General features: G+C 39.9%; 3 protein-coding genes across 8 annotated transcripts in view; 1 reads left to right on the forward strand and 2 right to left on the reverse strand.

Moving 5' to 3' along the window:
- Nucleotides 1-13,793, reverse strand: part of InR (Insulin-like receptor) — a 51,560-nt gene extending 37,767 nt beyond the window's left edge. Inside the window, exons 1-2 of one of the 2 annotated variants that reach the window (XM_064700458.1) lie at nucleotides 13,386-13,793; nucleotides 2,909-3,629 (exon numbers count right to left, since the gene is read on the reverse strand). The gene's annotated coding sequence lies outside the window, so the exon portion shown is untranslated. Of the gene's footprint in view, nucleotides 1-2,908; nucleotides 3,630-10,361; nucleotides 10,438-13,385 lie in introns of those variants that run through there. The other variant, XM_064700459.1, reaches the window with a different exon arrangement.
- Nucleotides 13,794-14,642: 849 nt separating this feature from the next.
- Nucleotides 14,643-18,327, forward strand: MED31 (mediator complex subunit 31). Of its 5 annotated transcripts, none has more exons than XM_064700470.1 (4): nucleotides 14,645-14,732; nucleotides 15,030-15,173; nucleotides 15,394-15,483; nucleotides 16,134-16,896. In XM_064700470.1, the coding sequence occupies exons 2-4, from the start codon at nucleotides 15,146-15,148 to the stop codon at nucleotides 16,754-16,756; spliced, it is 741 nt and encodes a 246-aa protein (XP_064556540.1). In that variant the 5' UTR covers nucleotides 14,645-14,732; nucleotides 15,030-15,145; the 3' UTR covers nucleotides 16,757-16,896. The 5 variants fall into 5 exon arrangements, with proteins under 5 accessions (XP_064556538.1, XP_064556540.1, XP_064556542.1 ...); XM_064700471.1 differs by having other exon boundaries at nucleotides 14,730-14,869; XM_064700472.1 differs by lacking the exon at nucleotides 15,030-15,173 and having other exon boundaries at nucleotides 14,667-14,732.
- Nucleotides 18,287-19,363, reverse strand: Dlip2 (Dorsal interacting protein 2). Its single transcript, XM_064700473.1, has 2 exons — nucleotides 18,662-19,363; nucleotides 18,287-18,591 (listed from the first exon to the last, which is right to left on the reverse strand). Exons 1-2 carry the CDS (start codon nucleotides 19,197-19,199, stop codon nucleotides 18,323-18,325), a joined length of 807 nt encoding a protein of 268 aa, XP_064556543.1. The 5' UTR covers nucleotides 19,200-19,363; the 3' UTR covers nucleotides 18,287-18,322.
- Between the last annotated feature and the right edge of the window lie 147 nt (nucleotides 19,364-19,510).

The following is a 19,510-nucleotide window of genomic DNA, read 5'->3' on the forward strand; positions in this document are numbered from 1 at the left end:
TGTCAGACTCTCTTTCCTTCTGCCCCGCACCAGCACGATACGACGACGACTCATTCACACACCGTTCACATAACTTAAAACGTGCTTTTTACATTACACACACAGCATCCACAGACAGACAGACAGACAGACAGACAGAGAGCAAGGGCCGTGTACTGCGATGGCTGCTGCGCTGCTTAATCTTTGCATTCTTGACTGCTGAGCAACTAAGGCAAGTTGGAAAAGCAACAGCAACTGCTCTGTTGCTCTCTCTCTTTCACTCTTTTTCTCTCCACTCCTCTATGTTGTTTTTCGTCGCACAACCGTCATACCCAAAAAGAGTGAGAGCTGAAAAATTTTACGGCATGTTAACTGTCTACGGTATTGAGCACATAAAGCAAACGCTGTGCGAGAGGGCGACATAGGGGAGTTGCGTGTAAATGTGTTAGTGAGTATGCGACTATTTAATTGTACATGTGCGTACGCACGTACGTACGACATGCCGTAATTAATCATTGGTGGCCATTTGGAGGTCTCTTTTCTAACCCCCCCTTAGTTCTATCTTGTCCCCTAGCCGACACCAATCAAGCGGACCCGCAGTTTGGTTTTTATTATTATGAATTGTGTTAATCGTTACATTATTTCTTTTTCGTTTGTTACATCATTGCTTACAAGCATAAAAAGCGACATTAATAGCCGATGTTAGCGTCGCAGTCAGCGGCAACTGCGACGGCGACAGCGACGGCCACGGCAACTGCGACAGCGACAGCAGTCAGCCATCAATCACACGAACAAAACGGAAATAAATATAGGAAACATGCGCACATTTGGAGGCGCTGCCAGCGAAACGTGGTGGAATGAAAAACATTGATGAAGATAGAGGGGATGGAGAGGGGGCCTGTGTTAGAACGGCTCTCTGTCTGTGCAACGGAAGTGCGTCTAATTGAGCAACTGACAGAATGCGCGCGTCTGCGGCATGTGCTAACAACAACAACAACGCCAAGCAATGGGCTCCCCTTAAGAAGAAGAAGAAGAAGATAATGATGATGAAGAAGAAGAAGCAGCAGCAGCACAAGCGCATGCATCGAACGCAACGAGACAGTTCGACTCGTCGTTGCCCCCATCTCAATCACAACAACAACAACAACAACCTCGTCTCTGAATGACAGCTAACACGTGCTGGGGAACTGAATATTTTCCGTTATGGGAATTACAGTAGGACGAAAACAGCAGTGTCTTTTGTCTGTAGGTATTACGAGGATTCAAAAACCAGAAGGATTCTTAAAATAGTTATAGTTAAGCGATAATCAATGAACATCTTTTGTAAGAATATAAACACGCATAATAAAAACAAAATGTGAAGAATAAAAGAGCAAGCTCTGTTTAAAAATATTCAGAAAAATAAAAATAAACCATCTATCGAGTTAAATAAGTTCCTCATGTTTAGACTTTAGAATCTCCTTGACACCCAATATTCTTGATAAGGACATGCCCGTTTTCTTGTCACTCATGAGACTTGTAAAGCTGCAGGCTTAAGAAATGGAATATTATAAACTCGATAAATACCGAAACTCGTGATTGAGATACAACATTTGAAATGTAGAATAAATCGACATTTTTTAAGAATTAGAAACCCATAAATTTCGTATTCTATTTTATTCACTTTCTATGATCAGGACCTGGCAAAAAGGTATGTTTTAATAGAGCATTTATGATGTCCGCCCCATTCAAAGAATTGGATTTTTAATGGATATATGTACATATATTTAGTGGGACTTTAAGTAATATAGCGAATCTTTCGGAGAAACTTTTGAAAGCTAATCGAATAGGCTGTATATCTGATCAATTTTCATTGCATTAGCCGGCATTTCCGGGCTGTAATGGCAACTCTGCCGTGGTACGATATCTAAATGTGCAATGGCAGCGCCACAAATCGCATGGCATGCCACATGCCACATGCCACAAGCCACAAGCCGCATGCCAACAGACGTCTCAAGTGTGCTCCACACACCAAGAAAAAATACCCAGACGGTGAGTATGCAATTGAGTGACTGGCGCGTTTGATTCGGCCCCTCCCACTGCACCCGTCCCCCTATCCATATCCATGCCCATCCCGCCAAGCCAATGTGTCAGCCAAAGTGTGGTGGGAGGCAGGGTCGGTCCGGGAGGAGGGGCCTTGGTCTTTACTCTAGAAAGTTTGCTGCTGGAGCTGCAGCAGTCGCCGTTGTCGTCGACTGCCAAGTTATTATTATTGCAGTTGCAGTTGTTGTTGTTGTTGTTGCGACAGACGCGCCATTTGTTACACATTATTTAGCCGGGCGCTTTTCCCGTTTTCCGGAATTTTCTCGATATTTATTACAGCGTGAGTGCTTGGAAACTGGGCCATGCGGAAATACCACAATGAAAGAGAGAGAGAAAAAAAACAAGAAACTGTGAAATATCGAGGAACAAACGGAAACTAATTCTTCTCCTACTCCTCCTCATCCTTCTCTCTCCCTGCTACGCTAACAACGATGCCTATTTAAACTTCCATGTTCACACGTCTCACATTGTCAATCGAGAGAAATTCCATACGCCTGCCTCTTTGCTGGTCGACAACAATTAGCCGACCTACCTATACCCTACAGTGCAGCTAAATATCATAAATACAACGACATTAATTGAATTTAAGCCTATTTCGTAGCAACATTGTTTTTTAATTAATATTAATTTAAAAAAAGGTATTTAACATATATTATTATATCTCTTTTTAACATCATAAAAAACTGAATCTATTGGAAAACCCATAAGCTCTTAATTTGATCACAAGCTGTGCAGGGTAAATTCAAAGATTGGAATGTCACATAAATTTGGAGCACGCAAGAAGCAAGAAACGAGAGAGCAGACTAGAAGAGTGTGGAATGTGGACAGTGGAATGCAAGCAACTTACCTATGGTGACTCTTCGTTGTTGTTGTTGTTGTGGTTGTTGTTGTTTTTGATTATGTTGATGTTGGTGAGGCGAGCGAGAGAGCGGCAGCACAACAATTTATCTTACTTATTGTTATAAATTTAAAACACGTTTCGATTTTCTGGCGCTGCTGCTGTTGTTGCTGCTTTTTCTTATCCCTTTCGTTTTGCTGCACTTTCTTTTGCTTTCTGCTGTGCAGGCCGCGGCGGCGGCAGCTCTTCTGGCGAAAGCGTAGATAACAACAAAGTGTCAATTGTAAAAATTGCTTAGACGCTCTTTAACTGCGCGAAAGAGATGCCTTTATAGAGGGCAAAGATATCTGAAGAGTGGGAGAAGAGAGAGGTAGCAAACGCAAGGAAGCCCCTTCTTCTACTATCCTTACTTCTTTCTTTCTTTGCTAGGAACTCAAAAAATGCACTCGTCGCGACCCGTTTGCCGATTCGTCGCGTTTCTCGATTCGCCGTTTTTCGTCTCTTCGTTTCTCCAAACTATTTGACTAGCAATTTTATTTATTTAGGTTATCATTTTTTCTTATTTATTGTTTTGTTTATTGTTGCTCTTTGCTCTCTGCGTTGCATTTGATGCTGTGGCGTTGTTGTTGTTGTAGTTGTCAGTTTCTCTTTCAATTTGCATTCCTTAGCCGTGTCACATTTTACACTTTTTGTGATATTTCACGCGATTTTAATAATGCATTTTGTGAATCTATAAAGAAAGGCAATAGAAAGTTTACATTCAGTTAAATTCCAATTAGTTTAAGTACTTTTCAATTAGATAATGTATTTAAAAAATATATAAAAAACAATTGGGAATATGTTTTCTTATAATGATGATGCATTTTAGCTTCAAAGTACAGTTGACATCGGGCTATATAAAATGGTTTTATAACACAAGTGCAAATAATAAACCCGATCGAGCCTGAAAAGCAATTCATAATTCCCTTCCCTTAAAAGAAGAGACAGCAAGAATCTTTGAAAAAAAGGCGCTTATCTTTCGAAATGAATCAAAATGAACATAAATGTAAAATAAAAAAGATTAACACACGATGGCAATAATTTATTACGTCACAAAAGAAAAAATATAACGAATGAAAAAAAAACCAAAAAAAAATGGCCTTAAATATTGTTTTGGCACTTAAGGACCACGCCTTTTCTAGACAAAAAAATAAGTGCAGAAAAAGCGGAGTAGTTGTTGCTGCTGCCACGCCCCCTCTCCAACCACCCATCAGCAAGGCAGACACAACAACGGCAGACAAAGAGGCACAGCAACAAAAAGAAAAAAAAAGGGCAGCATAAAATGCTACTACTAAAAGTCACGTGGGGTGTTGTGTGCGGCACGCGAAACCGGGCAACAAAAAATGGTGTGGGAAGTTGGTGGGGAGCAAAAACGACAGAAAGTGCATGCATATATGTATGTATGTATAAAAAGAAATATAAATGGGTTGCAAATAAATAAATAAATTAAATGATAATTTTTTGTTTTTTTTTTTTGTGTGTTGTTTTTGCCTTTAATTGGCCCCGCAGCAGACGCTGCGCAATGTTTTAAATACCAGTTTTATTTAGCTTGCAATTCGCACAGTTCGTCTAAAATTTATTTTGGCCAAGACAACAAATAAACAGTCACGGGCGCAGACACATGCAGACAGACAGACGGACGGACGGACGGACAGGCGCATCGAACCGGGAGGTGCGCGTTGCGTCGCGCCAGCATTAAAAATGTGCTGCAGCAGCACCAGCCATAGAGATGAGCGCGTGCTCGATTTTCTGAGCACGACCCCGAGACTTGGAGAACCCTAGATTCATTTAATAGTTATATTTTTTATTTTAATTTACTTTTTATGTAGATTACATACATTTTTTTTTATCAAAATCTAAGAATTGCCATCTTGTTTGGCACTGGTTTAAAAGTTCATAAATATTTGCATTTTTTTTAATTCATAAATTTGTTTACTTTATTTGATATTTTTATTTAACACAGATTTGCTTATCTAGATTTGCGATTATGAATTCAAATCAATCCGGAAGACAACGTTTTGGTTTAAGAGGTGATTCTAATTTGTTAATATATAAATATTTGCTAAATAATAACAAAATAAATAAATAAATGGCCAATAGAAAATGCTAAGCTTTAAGTCGTGCATGTTCGTGTCACGAAAGAAAACACAGCACGCGACCTACTCTAAGGAAGCGGCAAAAGTAACACTCTTCAACTACATGTGCACATATCACGTTTAAACGACGCATCGTGTAAACCAAATGCAGAGTAAATTACGTTAAATTCCCATTTAAAAATCTAAATTCGCCATGCTTTCGCTTTAAAATGCAGCGTAAGATGACATCATGATAACGGTCGGCGCATAAACGTAGTAACTGTGAGACGCCGCAAAAAATACGAGACATGCACAAAACAACAACACAAACGCAAACAACTGCGACGACGATTGACGGCGTCGGCGGCGACAGAAGCAGAAGCAAAAGCAGCAGCAACCCTCGAGATGACGTTGACCCCGAAAAATGACGCGAAGCGTAGTGTGTGAAACGGCAGGCGAATGAGTATAAAAACAAAGTGAAATCTAATAACAAAACTGCAAGTGCAAGCGAGAGAGAAGCAGAAGAGCCAACAAGCAAAATGCACGAGAGCGAGAACGAGAGATACGGTGTCGGCGTTTGCGGCGTTTTAAGGATAGACGTGTAAAACGCAATGCGTATAAAAACATGCAGCCGACAGGACGACAACAAAACTACGAAGCGAGCCGCAGTTAGGCGGCGGCCAAAATAGAGAGAGAGAAAGAGAGCGCGCACACACACGAGTCGAAGAGAGCGCTGAGAGACAGCGCCTGTGCATGAAAATGAAACGGTGTGTGTATGTGTGTAAATGTTGTGATAAGGGCGGAAGCTACGCATGCAACAGCAGCACGAACAAAAACAATAACAAAAACAGAAACAACAAAATCGCCAGTACAGGCAAACACACACATAAATAACGAAAATTGTTCACATGCAAGCCGCCAAATTTTGCAGTGAGTGGCGGCGCCGCCGTCGTCGTCGTCGACTGCAAAAAGCGCAACGCTTATGAATGAAGGCGCACGCCTGTCCCCTGCCAGGCAGTTGCTTGTGAGTGTGTCTGTTTGTGTAAGAGAGAGAGGGAGAGAGCGCGCGCAAAATGGTGTCGTTGGCCCCTGTCTGGGGCGCTCTGTTGTAAAAATGTGGTACAGTGACTACCAAAAAATACTAGCAAGGCGTATAGTAAAAAGGCCAAAAGCAGAAGAGTGAGAGCAGGATAAACGATGCATGCGCCATCAAGTGGTGGTGGTTGTAATAAAAATTACGAATGCGGTTTTAAGTAGTAAATGATGTGTATGTGTGCGTGTTTGTGTGTGTAATAGTAGTATTTTGTAGTGAGGCGCCTGCCTCTGCCAATGCCTGTGGCCTGGCACCAAAATGTAGCAGACCATTGCGAAATTGCCTAATGAGAAGCAGGCAGCAATAACAGCAGGATGGAGAGGGGGAGCGGGTCTAGACATAAATACATCAAAAGAAGCCGCCTAATTAAAAAGCCATTAAAAAGTTAAAGCCATCGCCTATGCACGCTAATCAAAACATAAATTTTGTACAACAGTAGAGAGAGCGATGGAGAGAAAAAGAATGAGCGAGGCCGGGAGAGCTTCAAAAACAAGGCGAAAATTAATTACCTCAAGAAACAAACAAGAAAGCGGGCAAAAAAAATGGGAGCAAAACATTAAAAACAACAACAAACTGCAGTCGCGGCGATGTCAACGTCGTCGTCGTCGTCGTCGTCGCTGTCGCTCTGTTAGGAACAGCATGGATTGTGGTCTAAAAATAAACTTCGTGTGCAACAATGTTGCAAAAGCCAAACAAAGCGCGACAGTCAGACACACACACACACACACACACACATAGGTATGCATATGTATGTACACAGAGCACAGGAGTGAGAGCGACGCAGCAGCCCGCTTAAGCTCTGCCCGCCACGTCTGTCTGTCTGCCTGTCTGTTTGTCTGCCCAGTGCCGACGTCTCATTGTTTGGGGAGGGTTTGGAGCGACGGCGGCGGCGGCTAAAAGGAGCAGCCGCAAAAAATATAGAGTGCCGCGACTGGCGCGTGAAGCACGCAAACCGAAAACGGAGACGAGGAATAGGAAGCAAGCCAAGCCAAGAAGCAAAGACAACGACAACAACAACAACGGCGGGGCCGACGTCCACTAATCGCTAAATTTACGAGTACAGTTAAAATGAAATCATAAAATGCCTTGCTCGCTGTTGTTGTTGTTGTGAGTTACTCAACATGCGTGTGCGTGTAAATCTACATACACATGCACATTTACATACATGTATGTATATTTAGACTCATCTCAGTGATGCGTGCTTAGTTCTACATGACAAAGTAATGCACAGGACGAGACAGAAATTTCCATGCACCTAGGAGAACAAACGGGTTTTGCTTAATTTGTTATTATTCATATTTACTTATAAAAAAAAACGCAGTTTTTGTGGATAAACTTGTATATTATATATGCATATACATATATGTACATACATATGTATGTGTACATTTGTGAAAAAATTAAATTTTGTGCGACGATTTTGATCCAATTTTTTCCTTGTTTATTTTTTGTAGTCTTTCGAGCAAAACTTTTAATTTAACTACATATGAACTCCTCATAGTCAAAAAGTAATTTATTTTCTCTCAAAATTGTTGAAGAGTTATTTTAATTAATTTCAGTGTTGTTAAACAACATTATTTTAATCAACTTTACTTTTATGGCTCCATTATCGATAATGTTTTACCACCAAGCTTCTGGGCTTGGGCTTTTTCCATTTTAATTAAGCTGACAGCCACAATAACAACAAAAATTATAGCATCAAGTACACATTTGTATGTTCTACAACAATAACGAAAACTTATGGCGACAAGCATTTAAGTTAAAGTTAAGTGGCAGGGCAGAAAATTGTGTAGGATGGACGAGATGCATTTAAAAATTCTTAAAGCGGGTGAGAGTGAGAGATTTCAACTGAAAACTAATAGACTTATTCCAATATTAAGATTTCATTCGTTTTTTGCGAATGTGAAGTATGTTGCCTGTACGTTTTCACATAAGAAATCACATTTTTCACATTCACAAAAAATTTTGGTATTCGCTGAGCGTAATTCGTGGTCCTTACGATTATTTATCGAAATTTGTATCGATGTCATGGTAAATACGAAAGTATCAGTACCACAAACAGCTGATATAGAAGGTTAGCGGTAACTTTTAATTATAATTTTAATTTTCTTATTCCACTTAAAGATGGCGAAATCTCGCAGAATCCATTAAATGAAGCTCCTTCTTCGAGGCCGTAAAGCAAATCAAACCGAACAGCTGTTTATTTAAAGAAGCGGAACTTTTCCCGTTAACATGTTACCGACAACTGACTCTAGCTAATGGAATCGCAGAATGTGAAGTTTGTAAATGTAACAAATATGGAGTATTGTGGAATCAGGCTATGAGAAGTTTGCCTGGTCCTATCCGCCTATCGATAACGGTCCGAAAACTAATTTAATGATGATAAATATTAGTATCAATGACATATTAAAAATAATTTAACTGAAAAAGGGAATAAGGAATAACTATATACAGTACGTCCTCTGTCAAACTTAGGCTTTGCGTTTATCGAGTGGGTACTGTATATAGCTTTAACAAATATTTTTCTGTTTGTTGCTGTACTTTACCCTTTTTTATCAATAACTATTTGCATTTAAGGAAAAGGCGTTGGCTTTTTAATCAAGGAAATCAAAAAAAAAAAAATATAAAATGAGTAATACACTTTAAATCATTAAGAACATTTTCCAAAAACAAAAAATTCCTAATTAGGTCACTCAAAGGTCGTTCTAGAGAACAGGCGTAAGCAGCGAGTGAGTGGCGCAGCGCCAAACGGGCAGCGATTAGAAAGCTAAACAAATTCTAAAAAACTTATTAACTAACAACATTTCAATGCGAACGCGTCAATGCCGTCAGCAAATCCCAATTCTAAGCAATAGATATGCAACACTAAATACCCACGCACACGCACACACACATACACAAAGAAACGCACGAGAGCGGGCATTGGGTTTATCTGCTAATGTTTATAAAAATTACTATAAATAGAAACAAACGCCAGCGCCACCGTTAAATAGCCGCCCACCCAGCAGCAGCAGCAGCAGCGGCGTTCGCACTAAATGCTCCAAGCGCCATACCCACACACATAAACATTCATTCATACACAAAGACACAATATGTAAGCACAACAAAAAAGTTGACCGACTGCAGCAAGCGGAGTGTTAAGCGGAGAGTAAGCGAGAAATGAGCACAATAATAGAAATGCAACCACGTGTATTGTTTATTGCACCAACACACCAACACACGTACGCACACAGGCACACGCACGCACGTACGCACAACGGCTGCGGCTGCTTTATGAGCGACGTTAAAAAATACGTACATACATATATATTTAAACGAACGTCAATACGAAACGGAATCTTTCAAAACAAGAAAAACAAATAACTGTGCAAAGCAAAATGTCGAAAATACATACGCAAAGACAACACATACAAGGGTGCAGAGCAGGAAAACAGAGAATATCAAAAGTGTCAAGAGTATAAAAGCAGCAACAACAAAAACAATCTATAAGCGGTTGTTGTTGTTGTTGTTATTGCTTCGTTAAGTTATTGTAACGGCACCATGGCACAGGATAATTTACAAATGAACGCAAAAAGCTTTATCAAGAAAAACAGTAATAATTAGATAAATACCATATGTAGATCTCTGTGTATGTGTGCTGTGTGTGTGTGTGGGTGTGTGTATGCTGTTTTTGTGCTTTTTATAAGAGTTGTTTATTATTTTGTTTTATTGGTTTTCGCAGTTTTTACAAGTGATTCATTCGCATCACACGCTCCGACTCCAACGCTCACAGGCCCCACTTATCAAGAGTCTAAGGTCCAAGTAAATAAACACACACACACACACAAAGAGAAGTCTGTGTCGCCGCCTACGCATAAACACGAAATGCGTGTGTGCAGTACACAATCGTAATCACAATTATGATTTTCAAAATGCTTTTTTTTTAAGATGGCAACACTGGTTGAACTGAGCAGATACGTTAGTTAGATAGAGCGTAAGGTGTGACAGGCGGGCAGGGCAGACAGGCTGATGACGTGGTGTGCTGATGCTAAAAGGGGGGAGGGTCGTATGAGGTACCACGCACATCTTGTGATCAATTTTTTTTTAAGAGGTAGTCGTTTCTTTTTTTGGCAAATGCCACAACAAATTCTATATATGTACACCTTAACACATATGTATGTACACACACACAGAGCGAAACTAAAATTTTGATAAACGAGACATGCTTTTAAAGCTAAGCCCTTGTATTAATGTTTAATTTAATTTAATTTATTACCTTATTTTTCTTTTTAACAGTCCATAGCTGACACCTCCAACAATTAGGCATAATAAAACTCATATATGTATGTAACGCAGCACTTTTAGAAAATAACATATTTTGTTAAACTGAAATTAGCTGACATTTAATTCAAAGTAAACGATTAACTTATTCACAATAGCTTCGATTTAAAAGTGTTCCATGCATTACCCAATCGGAAAACAATGATCTAATAGCTGGAAAGAAAAGTAAGCTTTCAAGCACTGAATACCAAATACCCTTATTTATGTACCATATATTAAATATAATATTTATGAGTATCTACTTTTAATATTTTATATTCTGTATACGAAAGCATAGATTCAGAAGACTTTAAATAATTTGCCATAAAGAAGTTCTTTATGTTGGTCACACATAAAAAGTGTTACCTATTTGGTTGTCAAATGATTATACCCGCGGAGAGGGCATTAAAATGCCTAATCTGACGATTTGTATGAAAACATGTGTGAATGTATGTGCCGCAATATGGTTTGCTAAAAGGTGACACATACCCAGGTTTGGTCATAATTTCGCTGAAATGGAAACGATCCATTTAATCGTTTCACAAAAGGGAGCTTTATCTCGCATACAAATAGATAATATATCCCAAGACTACTCGTTGCATCTCATAAAAATATCACATACATAGTTCAAATATGAGAAAGTGCGATTTGGGGGTATATATATACATATATATACATATATATATATATATATATTTCGATTCTGTTCATGATTTGCAATCTTTGATTTGCACTTACTAGAATTTTCCTTATTTTTATTATTCCCTGAAATTGATTAATAGAAATATTTAAGAATTTTAGATTCAAGCAATTGAATTCTAATTTCTAAAAGTTCTCATTTGTCGAGTTTAATTATTTTTTATTGTTATGCGTTAGTCATGCTTTGATCAATGATGTAATATAGTTTTTTATTCATATATTTTATTTCTTTGGTACCAATGTTGTCTCAGGTTTGTGTGTTTTCTTAAGATCTTTTCGGGCGCTATGTACAAACAAATATATATACATACATAAATGTAGATGTATTATTCGTTAAACTCGGGAGAGACACTCAACGACAAAGCCCACATTTAGTCTCTCGCTTGTTCTTGCCAAAAATTGGGAATATTGAGTCATGTGTAAAAAATGTTATGGTACGATTCTGAGGACGTGACCCACACACGCGGCGCCCCCTGTTCCTGAAAACAAGGCAGCGTTGACCTCAATTCCCATAGTATAAAAAACAAGCTTCATACAACACATACGCACGCACACACACACATTGACATTTGTCAACATAACGAACAATAAAAGTAGCAAAGCTTTTAGCAACAACAACAACAACAACCTAAATTGCGTAATTGATACCATTTTTGGTGTGTGCGTTTTCTGCGCGCCTCAAAAGAGAACTGTCAACAAAAGCATAGCAAAAAAAAAATTAAAAAAACTGACGCGAGTGTGTGTGTGTGAGAGCTTTGGAGCTCAAATATGTGCTTTAGAAAACGCGCCTAAGTTCAAGGCCAAGCAGCCGCAGTGTGTAGCATAAGCAGCAACAAAAACAACAACAACAACAACTAAAATAACAGCAGCGACAGCAAACGCAGCAAAAAAAAAAAGAAAAAAAGCCAAAAACAAAAAGTGCAAATAACAGCAGCGGCAACAACAACAATAAAATGTGCTTTTACCGTCACAGCGAAAAGGGTCAATGACACCTGCCAGTTTGTCTCGCTCAACTAACACACACACACACACATACACAGACGCGTGCACACTCACACATGGTCATCAGCTCATTTCGCTCTCTTTTTTCTTCCTCTTCTTGTTATTGTTGTGCATGCACACGCGCGCCGTTTAGACATGTGGTCAACGTAATTTTTGTGTGTTGTTGTTGTTGTTATTGCTCTTCGTACCGCTAATTAGTGTGGCCAAATTATGCACCAAAATTTCCAAAAGTTGCCACCTTATATGACATGTGAGTGTGTGTGTATTTGTGTGCCCGTCATACACACGTCATAAAAACTAGCGATCGGTTGTCGCTGACGTCGCTGCCAACGTCGCATAAACAATTTCCGGTTTTGCTATATACAAAACTTGGCTAGTCCCTGTTGTTTTTCAACAATTTTGTTTTTGCGGCAACTTATTTTTGTCATACACACGCACACACACAGGCAAACTCGATTTAAAAATAAATAAATTACACAGAAAGCAAACGCACAAACACACGCACACACAGAATCAGTGAGAATACATACATATACGCATGTTCAACTTTTCGGCAACATTCCTTACGCTCCGCCATCAAAAATATATTATGATTAATACAACGGCATTTTAATGTTATTTCTTAATATACATACAAATGTATGTACATACATATGTACATATGTATTGCAAGAAGAAAAAATCAACACATACAAAACACATACACGCACAGTAAGTGGCAACATTATATGTGCGAACGAGAACGACTGCACAGCGGTATGCCAATTACTGCTACGCTTTTTAATTAGCAAACACCCCCGCCATCTCCTCTGCTACTACTTTTACTACTACTCTTATTCCATATTATTTCTGTGCAATTGTCTTGTTCTTGATGTTGACATATTCCCATTGTTGTTGTTATTGTGGTTTTCGCGCTTCCTTCACACTTTTGCTTTTCTTGCTGTACTCACACTCTCACATAAATTGAGCGAGCGAGAGCGTGCACAGAGAGCACAACAAAGCAGCGCTGAGAGCGCCATCTATGCAAGAGATGCCGGAACGTAGTTTTGTTTTGCTATTTTGCTCACACACACACACGCACACTATACAACACTGCTCTGCTGCTCATTCACAAAACGAGACGAAGTCGGCGGCGGTGGCGGCGATAAAGACGAAACAGAAGATATGATAGATATGAAACAACAACAACAACAACAACAGTGCCGCATAAATTTCTGCTGCGTAGTAATTTTTCGAGTATATTTGTATGTATACAGACATAGGCATATCATGTATTTACCTTTTTTGCATTCTTGTTAAACATTTTCGTTTGTTTATGTTGCACTTTGCACACGCACACACACATTCACACGCCTGCAAATATACATGCACATTAATGCATATGTATGACAACATTCGTAGGTATATTTGTTTGTATGTAGAACGAGGCCCACTTTTTGTGTATTTTTATTTTCGTATCGATTTCAAAATAAAACGACGCACTTTCCTAGTTGCAGCCCTAAATTCACTTTTTTTTTCTTCTCGTTTTATTCGCGGGCTTTCTTTTTGCGCCGCAACTTCACAACATTCTGCTGCTGCTTCTGGTGCCGCAGCTCACTTTGTGTATACAATTTTATTCATTTATTTTGCCGCTTGTGAATTTTATTTTGCACCTCGCGCGCAGACCCACACACACACACACGCGCAAACAGGCACTCGCACGTACATTTGTATGTATAAATTGATGTACATGTGTCGGCACACGCACTTGTGATTTCTTGGAATCTACTCACTTCTGTAGTTTCCTTAGCTTTTGATTTATTTCTTTTATGATTTCGGTATTCTTAAAAGATGTACATTGGTATGTACATGCATGCATTTATGTTAAACTATTTGGTAAAACGATATTTTTTTCGCAGCAATAAACAAATAAGCGTCCGCGAAACCGACCACGACGTCCGTACGCTTCAAATGCCAAAATACGAATGAGCGGCACAACAAAATTGATGAAATTCAGCAGACAGAGAGTGAGAGTGACTGAAAGAGAGAGAGAGAGAGCCAGAGAGTGGGAGGGATATAGAGAGTAAGCGACTGCTTACTCTCTGAGCAATAATACTACCGGAAAAGAAACTATACTCTGTATATTTTTCGCAGCTGTGTGCTGTCTGACTGAACTTTTGATGAATATTTAATACATTTAAATAAATATTTTTTAAGTGAAATAGTCAAATAAATTTGTTGTAAGCAGACAAAATAATTTAAATATAATATACTAAAATTTGAAAACAAATTAAATTGCGCGCCCATTTTGATGAATTTCTGTAATTTAAGAGAGCCCAATAGATCACTTTTAACATTGTAAGAGAGAGAGCTTTGCAGTGATTCGTTCAGTGAGTAAATTGAATAATGAGTGTTTGTGACATTTTTAATTTAAAACTAAGAAATTAGTTAATCGATGATACATAAACGCATTTAAGTGACTGTATATGTAAATAATAAATATGGAAATAAATCAAAATGATTGCCAATGCAAACAGTGTGTACATTTTCGTTGCAGATAATTCAGTATATTTACGGTATATTTTATTGGTGGAAAACAGTATTCTTCTGCTTACAAGATTCGGTCACGCTGTCATGAACACATACGGTTTGTAGCTGAAAATAACAATAAATTATAATTAATTTGCTTACCACAAAACGAATATCACCCAACATAATTAAGGAGCGACAGAGAGTTTCATAGTTGAATTACGTTTTAAGTGCTACTCAATTCCGTTTGTGTTTGTATGCGCTTTTTTTAAAAATATTTTTTACCCATCTGACACACACACAGACACGCACACACAAACACACACACACACACGCAGCAGACAGACACACCAATGCGAATTGTGTACATTTTTATGTGTAATTTATGATTTTTGTGTTATGTACAATTTTGAAGCACACGAGAAATCACACCCAAGCACAACAAACAAACAACAACACCCGAAGAATTAGCAAACAAACAAACTGAAAAAACGCAAAAACAACGAAACCCTTTCCACAACAGCTAGAAAAATGGCCAAAATGTACGGAAAGGGTAAGAGTAAGTAAACCCAACAAAAACAATAAAAAAAAATTTAAACACATTTTGCATTCGACTTTTCTTTATTCTTTATTGTTTTCCATTAATAGTTAACATATTAATCATATGCTTTTAGTTAGTACGAAATTAACAGCCATTGTAGCAATAAATTACCTAAAAACAAAGCTAATTCAATTCAAATACAAGTTCTAAACATTTTTTTGCTTTATCTTTTGTTTAGCGGCCATCGAATCGGAGGAACAACAAAAACGACGCTGGCAAATCGAACTGGAGTTTGTGCAGTGCCTGTCCAATCCCAACTATCTCAACTGTAAGTCTGTTTATTATATAGTCAGGATTTCGAATACCTTATTATCATGCAGTACATTATCCTAATATGGCCATTTCCAGGGTGAGCTGCACACCGGAGCCGAATAGGTCTGTCCATGTCCGTCCGCCTGTATGAGCGCATCGATCTTGGATACCTTATTGGCGATATCCTCATTTTCCAATAGATGTTCAGACATGTTTTTTATACCCCTAAGAGGGTATTATAATTTTATTCTAAGAAGTGCAACGCACAGAAGAAGTCATCTCCGACGCCTTAAAGTATATACAATTCCGATCTATACTCATTAATCATGAGCCAAATCTTATCAATCATATCGGATAAGTCATACGTCATCGAAATATGTCGAAAAGTACTTCAAGCGAACTTCAATATTCTTCTCACATATCTGCAAACCCTTAAACCACAGTCCAGAAAGGTTATTTAATCTTCGACGTGCTGCAATTAACTGTACTTTCTAGTTCGCATTAAAGTGCTATTAAAACCCATCCAATTTACGTGCTTGTTATCCCGAATTGGCCATAGCTTTACCCTTAATATTAGGCTATTCCCCTAGCTCTTTTAAGCTCAGTTTCTTGTTTATTCTAAATCGTATAATGAACATTATTAAATACGTTTTGGTTGCTTTACAGTTCTCGCACAGCGTGGTTACTTTAAGGATCCGTCGTTTATCAACTACCTCAAGTATTTGCAGTACTGGAAAGAGCCCGACTATGCCAAGTATTTGATGTATCCCATGTGCCTATATTTTCTCGATCTGCTGCAATACGAACACTTTCGCCGCGAGATCGTTAACAATCAATGCTGCAAATTTATCGACGATCAGGCCATACTACAGTGGCAACATTATACGCGCAAGCGCATCAAACTCATCAACTCCGTGCAGGAGAATGCTGCAGCAGCAGCAGCAGCTGCACAACAGCAACAGCAGCAACAGCAGCAGCAGCAGCAGCTGCAACAAAGCAATGGCGGCAGCGGCATCTTGGCGCCCAGTGAAGCAGCCACTGTCGCGGGCATCGAGGCGGCCAATCCGCAGCAGCAGGCGACGCTGCAGAATGGCAACAGCTCTGCCGCGACGGCGACACAGTCACAACAGCAGCCGCGGGAGCCAGCGCCAACTCAGACTCAGGTCTTGTCCGTCTCGCAGCAGCCGCAGCAGCAGCAGCAGCAGCAACAACAACAACAGCAGCAACAGCAACAACAACAAATCAATGGACTGGCCGCTAGTGGAGCTATGAAACTAGAATTAAATTAGCAAAGTGCTATGCAAGAAAGAAAACCCATAATAAACTAGACTAAGAGACAGAACACAGAAAGGACTTCTAGACCAAATATCAAACAACAGCAAAAAAAAAAACGATTAATATTTCGTGTAGGCAAACATTCGATTGGAAACGCGAGCCCCAACTGAGATAGAAATGAGCATAGACCCGTTTGAATGAACGCAACAAATGTTTCTTACCCTTACAGAGGCATCTCTGATCTCGTAGAGTATAAGTATAACAAAGCCAAGTTTGTTTGTATTAGACCGACTTTTTGTGGCAGGCAGCAAAGATGTTGCTGATTATAGGAAATCTTATAAGCAATCGGAATACTATATCGTGTGGCTTCTAAGAGAATAATCAGATGAAGCCTTGCTCGATTGCCTAAATGACCGGACTGCAGGACTGAGAACTGCTTCAAATAATTTGGCATAAAATCCAAGATATGCTGTGCTCTTAGCTAATGCGGTTCACCGATCGGTTTTGTAGAGTAGAAATCGGAATTTATCTCAGCTAATATCCCCTGATAAACCCTTGTCGCTGCCTTTGAATGTTGGTTGAGTAGCAGATGAACTTGTTTATAATAAAAACCCTAACTTTCAGGCTCCGGCGAGGCTCTGGCCCAGAAGGGCCACTTCTATGGCGTGTATCTGCTGTGCAGTCAGAGTCCGGATGCGCGATATCGCGGCAAGTGCTATGTGGGCTTTACGGTGAATCCCAAGCGACGGATTAAGCAGCACAATCGTGGCTGTGACTTTGGCGGCGCCCGCAAGACGAGCAAAAAGGGACCCTGGCAAATGGTGATGATTGTCCATGGATTTCCCAACAATATTGTTGCGCTACAGTTCGAATGGGCGTGGCAACAGCCGACGCTATCAACGCGCCTTAAAATGTATACCGAATTGAAGCGTAAATTGCCCCGCGAATCGCATTTTGATTATAATTTTCGTATAGTCAATCGAATGCTAGGCGTGGGACCCTGGCATCGATTGCCGCTCACAATACGCTGGCTGGAGGCAGATTATGAGCGGGCATTTGTCATACCGCTGCCACCGCACATGCTCATCGTTAGCGGCAAGGTGGCCATAACCACATCGCAGAATCGCTTGGATTTGGATGCCACGGAGCGAGCTGCAGTCGTCTGGGCGTCATCTGAGTGCCATCTGTGCATGCAGCGCATTCAGCAGCCGGAGCGTTCGCGCTTGGGCTGCTTGAATACCAAATGCCGGTTGACCTGCCACATGCTGTGCCTGGCCAGCTACTTGCTAGCCGATCAGCCAGGACAGTATATACCTGTAGGCGGCGTGTGTCCGCTGTGCGACACACAGCTGACTTGGGCCGAGCTGTTGCAGTGCCAGAGACTCGGCCAGGGCATGCAGGAGCGGCCGGATAGCGACGACTGCGATGACGATGATGATGATGTGCCCGACGTGGACAGCGATGTGCCCGACGTGGACAGCGATGTGGAGCAGGCAGCACAAGTTGCCATCTGCGAGCAAAGTGATTGAAACACGAATTTGAAATTAGGCTTTTAAGAAATATAATATGGTTCAATCGTCTCATATATCCTTAAGCGGCATTAATTCCATTTTAATATTGGCCAGCGTCCGCTTGTAGGAGCGCAACTGGTCCATCAATTGGCGTTTCTCTTGCAGATAATATTCCCGGGACATTTGCACATATTGCTCCCCCTTGAACTTGAATATGGATACCTCAGAGTCGTCTATAAGCTGATCATCATCTGCCGCCGCCGGCTCCGCCTCCTCATCCAGCTCCGGCGTAGGCGGCCGTGCGCGTTTGCGGGCGGGCGGCACAATGCTTAATTCAACTAAGTTTTTAAGTTAAAAAATAAGTTAATAATGTACATATACATATATGTAATATAATATGCCGCTCACTTTTGTCGAACAGATCCGTTTCTGCGTTGTCCTTGGTCTGCGATGGCGTTGTAGTTGACTCGACCATAACAAGTTTGTCAATGCTTAAATCGTCCTCGTCCATGTTGATATAAAAGCTTTGCTGCGAAGATGAGCATGTCGTTGATATACTGTCCTTGAGATTATCATCTTCCATCTGACTCTTCTTAGCACCCGGATTGATGCAATAGCTCTGCTGTGCTGTCGAAGAAGATGTGGCTGTCATTTGTTCAGGACTCTCCTCTGTTTCTCTTCTCTTGCTGTAGGGAAACGGCAGAGCTTCGCCGAGTAAAATGCGACGATTCTTGTTCAGGGATAGATATTTGGCATCAAAATGTATGGAGCACATATATAGTTGTTTGGGACCAATTTTTGGATGCACTTGACCCAGCACACGCCACTGTTCGGCGCGCTTTGAATCCTTGGGGAAAGCAAAGAGCGTCACGTCGCCGCAGCCGCTGTTATCCTGCCGATAATAAAAATTATGGCAATCTTTATAGGCGCAGAGCCGAGTGCTCATTTTCTAGGCTGCTGTTTATTATTTTTGACTATATTAAAAGATTACTGCAAGTTGTAAGTTTTTTTTTCATTTGTTATACTTTCTTTTTTGTTGATTGTTTTGAGTTCTTGATTGTTTTGATGGGGTTTCCTTTTTGTTGAGTTTGTAAACAACAAACTCTGATGTTTGTTTGTTAAACAACACTAATTTCTGTTTACAGTGTGTAGAACAGCGAAAATAACATTGAACTGTAATAAATTTGGAAAGAAACGACAGTTAATTTTAAATAATCACAAGTGAAATTGATTTTTGCTAAAATAAAACAATCCAAT

The sequence above is a fragment of the Drosophila montana genome, unplaced genomic scaffold (assembly GCF_035044405.1).
Source record: "Drosophila montana isolate Dmon_TW-CO22-7 unplaced genomic scaffold, ASM3504440v1 contig_1761_1, whole genome shotgun sequence".
In the NCBI taxonomy this organism is placed as follows: Eukaryota; Metazoa; Arthropoda; class Insecta; order Diptera; family Drosophilidae; genus Drosophila; species Drosophila montana.